This window comes from Euleptes europaea, chromosome 21 (genome assembly GCF_029931775.1).
Source record: "Euleptes europaea isolate rEulEur1 chromosome 21, rEulEur1.hap1, whole genome shotgun sequence".
NCBI lineage: Eukaryota > Metazoa > Chordata > Lepidosauria > Squamata > Sphaerodactylidae > Euleptes > Euleptes europaea.
The window spans coordinates 15,563,030-15,576,685 of NC_079332.1; the positions used below are offsets into that span (position 1 = coordinate 15,563,030).

The 13,656-nt window shown below is 47.2% G+C and overlaps 1 protein-coding gene across 1 annotated transcript; it reads right to left on the reverse strand.

The window, feature by feature from the left end:
- Positions 1-3,851: 3,851 nt before the first annotated feature.
- On the reverse strand, positions 3,852-7,989 carry MIEF2 (mitochondrial elongation factor 2). The gene is made up of 3 exons (XM_056866421.1): positions 7,843-7,989; positions 5,799-5,982; positions 3,852-4,909 (listed from the first exon to the last, which is right to left on the reverse strand). The coding sequence occupies exons 1-3, from the start codon at positions 7,987-7,989 to the stop codon at positions 3,852-3,854; spliced, it is 1,389 nt and encodes a 462-aa protein (XP_056722399.1).
- Between the last annotated feature and the right edge of the window lie 5,667 nt (positions 7,990-13,656).

Below are 13,656 nucleotides of genomic sequence, written 5' to 3' on the forward strand. Positions count from 1 at the left end.
GGATCCGTGCCGTACAAGACGACGGCACATGGCTGGAATGTTTGCAGATATGTGAAACTCTTTGAGAATGCAGGCGAAAGGTCAGATACGCCTTTTAAAAGCCAGCTGCACCAATAAAACGCTGTTTGTTTCCCCTAGTGGATTTGAAAGCAGGACTGGATTTGGGATGTTAGGAAGCCCTTCCTCTGCCTCCCTCCCTGGTACGGCTTACCATTCTCCTGTTTTTCATTTTAACTGTATGCTTTTGTGCCCCCCAAAGCATAAAGGGCAAAGCAGCTCCATTTCTTTCTTGTACGGGGGGGGGGGGGGGCACAAACGTGATTTGTTAAGAAGCTGCAGACATTTCCTCCCAAAACAGAATTCTAATGCTCTCAAAGATAACATGAAACTCTTGCACTGCATACTTGAAAATATATGGGGGGACGATGATGACAGTTTTATGTTGTGCATATATACCTCCAAGGAAAGTAGAGGCTGAAACCCCAGAAGGAAAGACCACGGTTTATAGTTCTTTGCTGGGGGACACATGCGGGTGTGACCTGTAAATCTTTGCCTCGATTTATCGATGCCCCCTCTGTAAGTTATTTCTATAATGGCCGCACGAGCTGTAAGAATGATGTTGCCTTGGAAAACTCCATTTTAAAACTCTTGAAATTAAAAAAAAAAAAGCTTTCTTGAAAATGCCAGGTACAGAATTCAGCAGTCCCTTTTATCAAACAGGGGTAATTAATCATCTTCTTGCTGGATACAGACTCCTTTCACTCCGACCAACTGGCCTCAGCTGTTTTATCCGAGGAGTAAACGCATTGTTTGCAGTGCGTGTCATTTCCCCCAAACCATGCTTTAGCAAATGCCCTTCTGCTTCACCAGAGGAAGCTGCTACCTGTTAAGAACCGGTTCGCCCTTTTTATTAAACTAATTTTCGCCCAAAGCTTTTGAGTACGTGTGATACTTCGATGCACCCTTTGTCGTGGCGACAGTAGCTGGAACTCTGCGAATTCTATCCTGAAGCTTGGCTTCTGCCTTCGTAGATCTCTATTTTAGGAACGGAAGAATTTGAAACACCCTTCCGAGTATGTCATGGTTTCTGAACTTTTACCACAAGCCTGCCTGCTTGTTTTTAAAGTTATCCTTTGTGGCTCTGAGCCCTGTTATCACCACCTCCATTCTTTCTCTTTCTGAGCAGCAAAGAGTTCCTTTTCCCCCCCGTTCCTCTTCTTACTAATCAATAGAGCTCCCCCGCCTCTCTTCCTGTGCTGTTTTTCACTGGTAGAAACCTAGGTATGTTGCAATAGTAGCAGGAAGCTCATAATATCACAGTTCTGGGAAGGAGAGCAAGCGCGGTGTAGTGGTTAAGAGCGGTGGTTTGGTGGGTGGCCTCTAGTCTGGAGAAGTAGGTTTGAATTCTCCACTCTTCCACATGAGCGGCAGACGCTAATCTGATCAACCAGGTTAGATTCCCCACTCCTCCACATGAAGCCAGCTGGGTGACCTTGGGCAAGTCACAGTTCTCTGAACTCTCAGCCCCACCTACCTCACAAAGGTGTCTGTAGTGGGGAGGGGAAGGGAAAGCGGTTGTAGGCCGGTTTGATTTTCCTTAAGTGGTAGTGAAAGTCGGCATATAAAAACCAATTCCTCTTCTTGTTTGTGACAAGACACGTATCCACATTTTTCTACACCCTTCCAGCACTTGAGAATTGCATTAAGACGGGGGTCCCCAACATGGTTCCCGCCACTTGTTTTTAGAAAGTAGATGGGGCTTTTCTCCAGCAAAACACCTGTCTGGCTGTGCAGATTTTTAAAAAAAAGTTTTGACAGCAGCTGCCACCACAGCCCAAGGAGCTTTTTTTGTATGATTGAAGGTAAGCTGTGGCAGCTATTTTGTGGCTGGCTCCACCTCCTGTGGCAGCCATTTCGCAGCTGTGCCCACCACACTGCCACAATTCCAAAGGTGCCCGCGGGCTCAAAGAGGCTGGGGACCACAATATTAAGATGTGAATTATTTCCCATCTGCTATAGATTCACGTTCACGTTCCATTACAAAGCCTAATTTCTCCCATAGGTAGGGTCTTGCCAATAAAATGCATTTTTTTAAAAAACCTCCAGCACTTGAAATGTATAGTATATCGTGAACCTCAATCGGCCATCTAGAAACAATTTCTTCATACACTAGCTTGTAAGACACAAAATACAGAACTGAAGGCTTCTCTTCCTGAATATTTCACCCCGAACACCCTTACAAAGGACGAGACTTAGGCCATAATTACGTGAAGGTCCCAAGATTTTTTTACTTCAATAAGCACAAAACTTGTTTTACAAAGAACTGGATGACAGCACTTAGAACACAAATTCGGCAATGGGGGGAGAGAAAGAAAGACGCTTCATTGTCCCATAATTGGAATTTGTATTATCTTTTTTTTTTTGCCCTATTAACCACTTCCTGTTTGATCTATTATTAAGTTTGCCAAAAAAAATTGCACATCAAGGTAAATTTGCCCCATCGTTGTATAGCTATTTCCTCAGACAAGGTTTTAACATTTTTAGACTACTTTTTTCAAAAGGTCTTTTATAAGATAGTGGTAAAAGGTGACTCTAGTCTAGCCAGAGTTTCACAGGAAAATTACAGCAGGGACAACTTCCCCACAAAGTGAGCTGTGCTTGCGTTTCGACTACCTCGAACGCCGGTGGCATCGGAAGCTTAAGCAAGACTTCCAGGGAAGTGGCGGGGAGGGAGAGAGACAACAATATTCTGCATCTTCTCTTTCCTGTGGTTCTCCTTTTATGCCAATGCAAAGTAGGCTTAGTAATATCTCTGGCTGGGGGGAAAAATCTGAAATTTGTATATCAAGAGAAAGGGACTTTGGGACACCTTTCATAGTTTCATCCAAGGTAGAATATAAACTGCAGTCTTGTATTGCGTCCAGTTGCATCAATACAAAATAGTCTTTATTGGTCGAGAGGGAGTCTGTTTATGTGCCAATGAGCCTAACACTAAAAGAGGCACAGGGAGGAAAATCATATAAGGCAGATAACTCAATTTTGTCTACAATGAAAAGCACTTTAAAGGAAGCTTTAAATAGCACTACAGACCTTGATGAACAATCACGTACGGCCAAGACAGCCAGCCCTTTCTCATTCCTCCCAAAAAATCGATCAAGAACTAGTCTATAACCCCCACCCCACCCTTTGGCACTTATCCTGACCGCTAGTAAAGTATGATTGACAGACGACACAAATCAAGGTCCCAATTTCATTCCTACAAGATGGGCTTCTGCTCTGATCTGAGGCCAGCCCACCACAAGCAAAACAGATTCGTAATGCCCCTCCAAGCTCCTGATTTCTTGCCACGCACTACTAAAATATGTTGCTAACTATAATGGCACAAGGGATAGTTTCTTAATTCTGCAGAGATTCATTTTCTCCATCTCCGGGGCAATCCCCAAGGTGTGGTGGCTTTGTGCTGACCTCCCGGATTCGGAGGATTGTCTGAATCCACACGTATTCAGTAAAAAAACCTTAAGTATCCAGTCCAGGTAGGATTTCTGGGTTGTATGGTAAAGACGGCCTGCTGCCGTAGTTCCCCCACTGACCCAAACTGAATAAAATCAGGGCCAGATAGAATCGATCAACAGCGGCAAGAAATGACTCAGCGAGGAGAGAAGACACGCTTATACTTTGGGTTGTACTTTGGGTCGTTTTCCTCCAACAGCCTACGCATTTATTTCTTCAACAGTCCGTATGTTTTCTTTTCTTTGTTACGTGCAAAGAACCACCCCAGCGGAAAGAGGATCTTTCCCAGCTGTCCAGCCCCCAAAGTGGATAACAAGTGCAGGCGTCTCCCTCCGAGACGTTTATAAACCGAGCCCATTCCAAAGATCGGGTTCCGCTAAAGCCGCGTACAACGTGTAGCCGACCTCGTCGATTTCCTCCACATTCAGGTGCCCCAGAAGGTTGATGCGGCGGTCAAAATAGCACAAGAGAGAACCCTCCTCCAGGTATCGAAGCAGTTCTTCGAGCACCTGCTGGAACCGATCGGCCAGGGCTGCCTCTGACCAATCGGATTTCGTTTCGCTCAGGTGGAGGAGGACGTGAATGAAATGGCTGCTGGTCAGCTTGTGCCAGGAAGGGTGGATTTCACAGACAGCCTTCAAGAGGTGAAGACAACATTGCCGGATGCCGGAATCTCTGGCATCCAGCTCTTTCAGGCTGGAGACCTCCGCGGTGTAGAAGCTCTGCCGCCAGAGGTTCTCAACCGGTTCCTCGAAGGAGGCGGCCAGAAGGGTTCTATCTCCGGCTTTTATCATCGGGCAGAGGGCTATGTCCAGGTGGATCTGCTCGTGCCTGACTTCAAGTTTGAGCTCCTTGGGAGCCATGACGGGCCGGACCACGCATTCCAGCATGCTCCCGACGGCCAGCCAGTTGACAGAGGTCTCCAACACCTTCCAGAGACTTTTGCTGATGGCGTTGGAGGAGAGATACCCACCCACGATGAATCTATCCCAGGGGCTGTTCCCTCGTGGGAAATACTCCAGGCCGGTCCGCTTGATCATCCAGAAGCGGGGGTCGTTCACCACCGTCTGCTCCCCCGGGATCGGGGCCCAAAGATCGGGTTCGAGGATCAAGGGAAGCATGAAGTCGACCTCCAGGATTCCTCCGCCGACGAGTCCATCGCAGAGGTAACCGCTAAGGAACGCATTGCCGAAGGGCAGTTCGGAGTACTTGTTTTTTAGGAAGTTCTGCAGCTCGGCACAGATGTCCTCCGACAGGTGTTTCCCCAGGATCTTTTTGGCCTCGGTCTTGGAGACATGATTGCGGTAGTACACAAGGAGCTTCTCCTGAAGCGTGAGGCACAGGTGGGTCTTTGGTTCCACTGGAAGCATCTCTGAGAGTGGGATGACATCCACAGGCTCTGTGAAGGAGAAAGCAAAATTAACAAGGAAATCCGCAATTTGCGTCGGCGTAAGAATGCAAGAAGGACACTCTGTGCTCCGTCAGAACTAAGGTCCATCTAGTCATGTGAAGTTTCTTTGCGCCGAGTCAGGCTGTCAGCTCTGACCGGCAGCGGCTTTCCACGCTCTTGAGGAAGATGCCAAGGACGGAATCGTGTCCTTGCGAGAGGAGATTCTACCGCTGAACCGCAGCCCCACACCATGATTCTAACAGCAGGCAGCCAAATACCCTACAAGGCCCTGAAGACCTCGCCCTGAAGACCTTGCCCCTGGTTTCATGAGGCAGACTGCCTCTGAACATGGAGGAAGCTATGGGAATGCGGAAGGGCACTCATGAACATACATGATGTTGCCTTATACTGAATCAGGCCCTTGGTCCATCAAGGTCAGTATTGCCTACTCAGCCCAACAGCAGCTCTCCAGGGTCTCAGGCAGAGGTCTTTCACATCACCTACCACCTAGTCCTTTCACCTGGAGATGCCGGGGATTGAACCTGGGACCTTCTGCATGCTAAGTAGAGGCTCTACCACTGAGCTACGGCCCCACCATTCCTAATGGAATGGGTCATGCTCAGAACCAGTATCAAAGCAAGAAAATAAATATTACTTCGCTATTTATACCCCACTTTTCTCCACAACCTGGCTTACAACATTGTTCTTTCCCCCTCCTCCTCCATTTTAGCCTCACAACGACCACCCTTGCGAGGCAGGTTAGGCTGAGAGTGATTGACCCAAGGCCAGTCAGCAAGCTTCCATGGTAGAGCGGGGAATCAAACCCAGGTCTTCTAGTTCCTCATCAGATGCTCGAACCACTACACCCTGGAGCAGTGGCAATCTTGTCCAGCCTCACCTTCGGCAGGCCCCCTCGCAACCGGCACGAGCAGCGGCTCCTCGGACTTGTCCTGTTTTAATGCAAGCTGAGGTTTCGGCACCGTCTGGATCAAACTGAGTTCCTGCCAGCTCTCCTCGAGGGACTTCTGCTTGGCCTTCACGTCGTCATCATCATCTGGCGGGCTGGTGGCTCGGTCGATGAGCTGTGGGAACAAGAAACCCCCCTAAGTTAGCACTGCTCCCGAGCCCAGAATAGAAATCTATACCTGGGCTACGATCCAGAGAGATTAACAACGAGTGTGATGCGTCCGGGGCTTTCCGCCCAGTTCTTTCAGCAGTTCACCATCAACTTTTAGCACACAGGATAAAAATAAATGTAGAATTCCCAAATGGGCATTGGCTCCCAAGGAAACCAACAAAACAAGCCAGCTGTGGTCATACAAGGTCGGTGGGTAACCTTATTGTGTCCACTGGCTTGTAGCGCTGTTGCCCATATAGAACTGGCTGTTTAGCTTGGAAAGAAGGCGGTTAAGGGAAGATAAAAGGAAGTACTTCTTCACACAAGACATAGTTAAATTGTGGAACTCCCTGCCCCAAGATGGGGTGACGGCTGCCAACTTGAAAGGCTTGAAGAGGGGAGTTGACGTGTTCATGGAGGAGAGGGCTATCCATGGCTACTTATCAAAATGGATACCTATAGGTATGTCAAGATGCATACCTATTCTCTCCAGTACCAGAGGAGCATGCCTATTATGATAGGTGCTGTGGAACGCAGGCAGGATAAATGCTGCTGCAGTCGTCTTGCTTGTGGGTTTCCTGGAGGCACCTGGTTGGCCACTGTGTGAACAGACTGCTGGGCTTGATGGACCTTGGTCTGATCCAGCAGGGCCTTTCTAATGTTCTTATGAGCCTGCAGGCACCTTTGGAAATGACACAGTGTGGTGGGTGCAGCCACAAAATGCTCGTAATAGGAGGTGGAGCCAGCCTTAAAATGGCTGCCGCGGCTTACCTTCACTTACACAACAGAAGATCCTTGTGCTGTGGTGGCAGCTGCTGCCAAAGCAACGTTGTTAAAAATCTGCATGGCCAAACAAAAGCCTTACTGGGCAAAACCTCCACCTGGCCCCCTTCCATTTTCTAAAAACACTTAGCAGGCACCAGGAAAGGTCTTGGCAGGCACCACGCTGGGGACCCCTGGCTTATAGTCTACTGGCTTGTAGCACCTTTAGACTTTACCCAGGCCAGGCCATCGTTCTGTCAAGGTCAGTCTTGTCTGCTCTGACTGGCAGCGGCTCTCCAGGATCTCAGGCAGAGAGAGATTTCTCTGCATATCTGCCTTTAACAGGATTCCTCTACCAACAAACTGTCGCCCCTCTTCTAGATTGCTCCAGAAAGTCCACACAAGGAGACTGGAAATATGACTTTCTGCAGCAGATTTTTCTTCTACATTGCAGGCCTACATGATTTTCCATCTTCCAAAATAAATGCCATATCCGTGCCAGGCACAGCAACCCGCAGCACGGCCAAGGAACAACCCTGCCCCTCCGGCCCAATTTCTGCAGTCCCAGACAGCCGCAAACAGAAGAAGAAGAAGAAGAAGAGCTGGTTTTTATATGCCGACTTTCTCTACCACTTAAGGAAGAATCAAACCGGCTTACAATCACCTTCCCCTCCCCACAACAGACACCCTGTGAGGTAGGTGGGGCTGAGAGAGTGTGACTAGTCCAAGGTCACCCAGCTGGCTTCATGTGTAGGAGTGGGAAAACAAATCCAGTTCACCAGATTAGCGTCCGCCGCTCATGTGGAGGAGGGGGGAATCAAACCTGGTTCTCCAGATCAAACTCCACCGCTCTTAACAACTACACGGCGCTGGCTTCGCGATCTCACAAATCCCTATGGGAACAAACAATGCAGACCTATTCTACGGTTTGCAATTAAGAGATCCCCCCCAGTAAAAGGACGGCTACCCAACGGGAAGGATCCCCTCTGAAATGTAACCAGTGCACGTTCAAGCGCGGCGCTACCTGCAGCCCTCCCCCTGGGAGAAGCAAGAAGAGTCTCACCCGCTTCACAGCGAGCGTCGCCAGCGCCAACACGGCGGCTCCACTGACGCCCAAGACAACCCTCGCGTTGGCCAGAAGGAAATCCACCACGCTGGCCAGCCCAGTGCCATCACTTCTCTTCCCCTGCTTGGGGGGAAAGGCCTCCATGGTCAACCTTAAAAAAAAAAAAAAAGTAAGAATCAGCCGATGCCCAAAGGAAGCAGTTAAGAAATCAATCTGGAGAGGAGGAGAATCAAACCGGCTTACAATCGCCTTCCCTTCCTCTCCCCACAACAGGCACCCTGTGAGGTAGGTGGGGCTGAGAGAGTTCGGAGAGAGCTGTGAATAGCCCAAGGTCACCCAGCAGGCTTAATCTGGAGGAGTGGGGAAACCTCTGATAAAAGACAGGAAAAAATGTGCAAAGTGCCAGTGGTTACACGGCGTTTATCGAATAACTTGTAGCTATTCCAAAGTTTTACAAAATAGTAATAACAACAAAGGTTCAAATAAATTGCAAAACATGTATTACAGTATACAAATAATGAGCGAACGCAAAAAGCAAAAGTGTTGATAATATAACACAAAACCACAATAGTAGCCGTCTACACTACACGCGTCAATTGAATTGATGGCTTCATTGTCTCATATTACTTATGTGTCGTAAAGGATAATTACTCCATTTCTGATGATAGCTACAGTTACAGTCCGAAGAAGGATATCGAAATGGGATACGAGCCGGCAAGCCTGTCGCTGTTGTGGGTTTGTGTTATACGATCAACACTTTTGTATGCCGTAATACATGTTTTGCAACCTTTGTTGTTAATACTATTTTGTAAAACTTTGGAGTGGGGAAACCAGCCCGGTTCACCAGATTAGAGTCCAGCGCTCTTAACCATCACACCACACTGGCTGGTAGTCCGAAGGGCCATATTTGGGTCACTTGTGTTTGAAAAGCCAAAGGTGGTCAGCTGATCTCACACGCGAGTTTCCAGAGCATTTTCCGTGCACCGGGGAAAGGCAGTTCCATATGGGGAAACGTGCCTTTCCCCTTCCTGTGTTCCTCGCCCACCAGAGTTGGCATTCGTGAGTCACAACTCCCAATCCTACTTGGCAGCCGCGTCGTTATGGGAACAGAGAAAGCACTAATCCAGCCCGACACGAGGACTCGGTGTGGGTTTCCTGAGCAACTTTTACAGTGCCACCTTAAGCATGTTTATTCAGATGTCATTCTCACAGAGTTCAGTAAGCCCGGTCTTGGCCAGGGAGGCTGGGCTATACGTTGAAATAATAAAATAAAGCCCCACGTGGGGACCAGGATATCTAAGGGACCATCTTCTTGCACACGTTTCTGCCCGGGTATCAAGATCACAGGGAAAGGACCTCCTGACTGCCCCATCAATCAAAGAAGCTTGCCTGGTGGGCACAGGAGACAGGGCCTTTTTGGTGGCAGCCCCACGATCATCGAAAAACCTCCTAGGGGAGGTGTGCCCGGGCCCTTCACTTTCGATCTCCAGGAGGCAGCTGAAGACAGCTTTATTTGGGACCGCATTTGACTCATTTAGCTTTTTATTTATTGGCAGTCCTAATCAGAGATTTTAAATGGTGGTCTTTTAATGTTTTTTTTTATTACTACTTTTTTATTTACATTGTTAAGCTGCCTTGAGGTGGAAAGGCAGCTAACAAATGTTTAAAATAAAGAAAGAAAATAAATTAAGTATTCTCCAAGGCCCCAGTTTTCCTATTCCACTAGACACACTGCAACACACCCTAAATCTTTTTTTTAAAGTTTTTATTGTTTTCTCATTTTATACATCATAAATCAGTTTCCATTAATACTTTAGAAATTTTTATAGATTTTATTTTATATTGTTAATCTAAAAAAATAAAAAAAGAATAATTGACTTCCCCTTCACTCTCTTCTGTCCAAAATTAAATTGTATATACTTTTGCTAACAGTATAATCCCCCTCTACTCAGTTACTTTATAAGTATCTTATTTTATCTAGTTAATATAGATATAATAACACACCCTAAATCTGTCCTGGCCAGCCCAAGCAAACCTGCAGAGGAATCGGTTTCCCAGTTAATATTTTGAAGCCTAACAACATATGTAAGCCAATCTGTTCTTCCCCTTCTATTCTAGGGATCATGATTCAAAAGAGCAGTTTAGAATAGGTACACAATATCCTGGAATTCGAACCCAGAATCCATTTTCACAGCTGCTGTTCGATGCTGTAGTAGAAGGCTCTCTGAATGAGCAGACAGCGTTTCTTTCACAGAAACTCAACCCATTGTGCATGCGCGCGCACACACCCCCACACAAGCCTTAGCCACAGTGTGGTTGTCTGCAAATCCACAACACAGTAGACACACCACTAGGAAAATGCAGTGTTTGCAGCGCATTTCCAAGCTGCCTCCCCCATGCACAACCAGGGTGGTGTGGTTAGAGGGTTAAACAAGGATCTGGGAGAGCCAGGTTCGAATTTCCACTTGGCCAGAGACGCTTGCCGGGTGACCTTGGACCAGTCACACACACTGAGCCTAGCCTACCTCACAGGGAGGTTGTGAAGATAAAACGGAGGAGAGGAGAAGATGTAAACGGGTTTAGGTCCTCTTTGGAGAGAAAGGTGGGGTGTAAACGAAGTAAGGAAATAAACCCTCTGTAAGCCCCCACACCTCTTTAACTGGGGGTGCACAGAAGAAGGTTGGTTTATATATGCCGACTTTCTCTACCACTTAAGGAAGAATCAAACCGGCTTACAATCACCTTCCCTTCCCCTCCCCACAACACACCCTGTGAGGTAGGTGGGGCTGAGAGAGCTCCAAGAAAACAGACTAGCACAAGGACACTCAGATGGCTTCATGTGTAGGAGTGGGGAAACGAACCCAGTTCACATGAACGCATGAATCTGCCATATACTGAATCAGATCCTCGGTCCATCAAAGTCAGTATTGTCATGCCACTACCGCTGCTAGATTGGTCTACGCCAAGAAATGGAAAACGCCGGAGATACCTGATAAGACCGATTGGATAGATAAAATGATGGAACTAGCTGAAATGGCAAAACTTAAAGCATTAATAAATCAAAAAGAAGACATTGAATTTGTGGTAGAATGGGAGGCATGGACAAGATATTGTATGAATGAATTTAATTGTGATATCAAGGGATATGTTTTGGTCTAATTCAGAGGCTGAGATAATTAAGAGGTGACAAAAGTCAACTAGATATATATGATAAAGACACAGGTGACTTATTATAAAGAATTAGACAATAAATACAAAGAGAGTAACAATGATAATAAATGGACAGAGAGGGGAAGGCAAACATATATACGTTTGTTAAATGACAAGATAGAACTTATTAGATTACACAATATGTTAATGGATATTTGTAACTGAATTTGAATTAACTTGAAAAATAAAAAAAATATTTAAAAAGTCAGTATTGTCTACTTAGACTGGCAGCAGCTCTCCAGGGTGGCAGGAAGAGGTCTTTTCACATCACCTCCTTGCCTGGTCCCTTTAACTGGAGGTGCCGGGGATTGAACCTGGGACCTTCTACAGGCCAAACAGTTGCTCTACCACTGAGCCACAGCCCCTCCTTAAAGAGTAAACATCGCAGGACCAGGCGCTTTAAGGCACCACCTTTTCTAACACACAACGGCGGCCTTTGCACTTCGTTTCTCCCCACAGCCCCCTCCCCAGTCCCTTTGGTTACTTGGGGTGGGGTGGGACCACCGCACATCTCTCCCTCCCGTCCGCCCCTCCATTAGAAGGAAATAAAATGAATGAATGAATACAATCATACACAGATTTACACATTTTGTGGCCATCTCCTGGGCATGGAGCAGGGGTCACTGGAGGTGGGGGGAAGGCAGTTGTGCATGTCCCGCATTGTGCAGGGGGTTGGACTAGATGACCCTGGGGGGTCCCTTCCAACTGTATGATGCATACAAGCACACACATGTCTACATATATGTATGTCTGTATAATTCCCTCCCCCCCCCCATTCGCCCTTGGCTCCTGACCTTTGGAATCGACCCACCCCCGTTCCCCAGCCGCAGGATTCGCACTCACCGCTCCCAGCCCCAGGATCCCGGCCCGGACAGCAACCAGGGCGACCCCGGCGATCTGCGGGCGGAGCGCAGCAGCTGCGACAGCGTCGAACGCCGAGCCCGGCCGGCCGACCAATCAGGAGGCGCGGCCGCCCTCCCGACGTTCCAACTCAGAACGTTGAGTATCCACTGGCGCTTCCGGGGGGGGCCCTCTCTGCGCCTGCGCGCCGGGCTCCTCTCCCGCGCCGCCTTAAAGAGACAGCGCCCGGGTGGACTCTTCCTTCCTTCCTTCCTTCCCCCCGGCTGTTAGTTATACATATCAAAAGGGGTCCCTGCCCCGCGGAGCGCGCAAGAGATCGTGGTCCTCCTTTCCTGCGCGCAGGAAAGAGGGGGGGGGGCGTGCAAAGAATCACAGAGTTGGAAGGGATCCCAAAGGTCATCTAGTCCAACCCCTGGCACAATGCAGGAAATTCACAACTACTTCCCCCCCACACCCCCAGTGACCCCTACTCCATGCCCAGAAGATGTCCAAGATGCCCTCCTTCTCATGAGCTGCCTAAGGTCATAGAATCAGCACTCCAAGGAGAAATTTGCGAGGGTTGCCAACCTCCAGGTGGTACCAAAAACAACTCAGAGAATGCAATCACAATTTAGTGCAAATGAAACAACGTGCAAAAGTGAAACAAAACAACAGACATCACTATATGTACAAGGAGAAAGAAATATATACGTAGCTCCCAAGGAGTCTTCAATAACGCCTTCTTAAACGTAATTAAGAGTCCAAAACAACTTCATACGTAGACATTCATGGAGAAGACGGTAGAATTGATCAAAAACGGATTGAAACGCAGTCCGGATTAAGTTAACGTTTTCACCGCCGCGTTGGCGGCTTCATCAGCACACTGTTCAATTATCGGGAGACCAAGCTCCTACATAAATATAATAAATACTATAAATACTCTTAAAGCATAATTGCTGTTGTCAAGCGCCTGGAACTGTCTTGAATATTGTTGAGATCTTGAGAATTTTGCATTAAGGTATGTCAGGCAGACCTAACAGAAATGGTTTTTAATTGTATTATGTATGTCATTAATTAACAACAGCAACTATGCCGACAGATCACCTTTTAGGTAAAATCTGCCGGCTGCTGTTGACGACGAACAAATAAAATCATGTCAAATTAAATGGAATTTAAACGGAATGGAATTTAAATGGAAAATTAAACGGAAAACCTTAATGAGATTATAACAGCGGACGAATGGGAACAGCTGTCGCGAGAATTTTTTTGTATTGAACATTAGTTCATCTTAAATATATTAGTTTATATTAAATGAGTTTGGGTTAAAAATAACCACATATCTTAATATTATAACCTATAGCCACACGAAGACCTGACTTTTTAGCTGCCCCCAGTTCCAATTAGAGCCTCTGATCTTAAAGGAAATTGCAGGCTAGGAGCTAGTTTGCCCAAAAGAAAACACACCAGGATGCTTGTAATTGTTTGAGGAGGGAACAGACATTTGGTCCGGCAGCAATCTGTCTGCTAGATTGGGGGAAGGTGTTAAAATACACAAGACTTCACAGGCAAACATTTGTCAGAAACTCTGGGAACAGAAAGCTTCAAAACAAAAACGTGGCAAGGCCATCTCTGGGAAAACCTGAAAGGAGGGCTGTTGTAAAAATCTTTCTCCCACGGAGAAAGAGCCTCCCAATATCCTGGTATTTTGTCATTTTAGGGCAGTGGTTCCCAACCTTTTTTTGACCAGGGACCACTAGGACT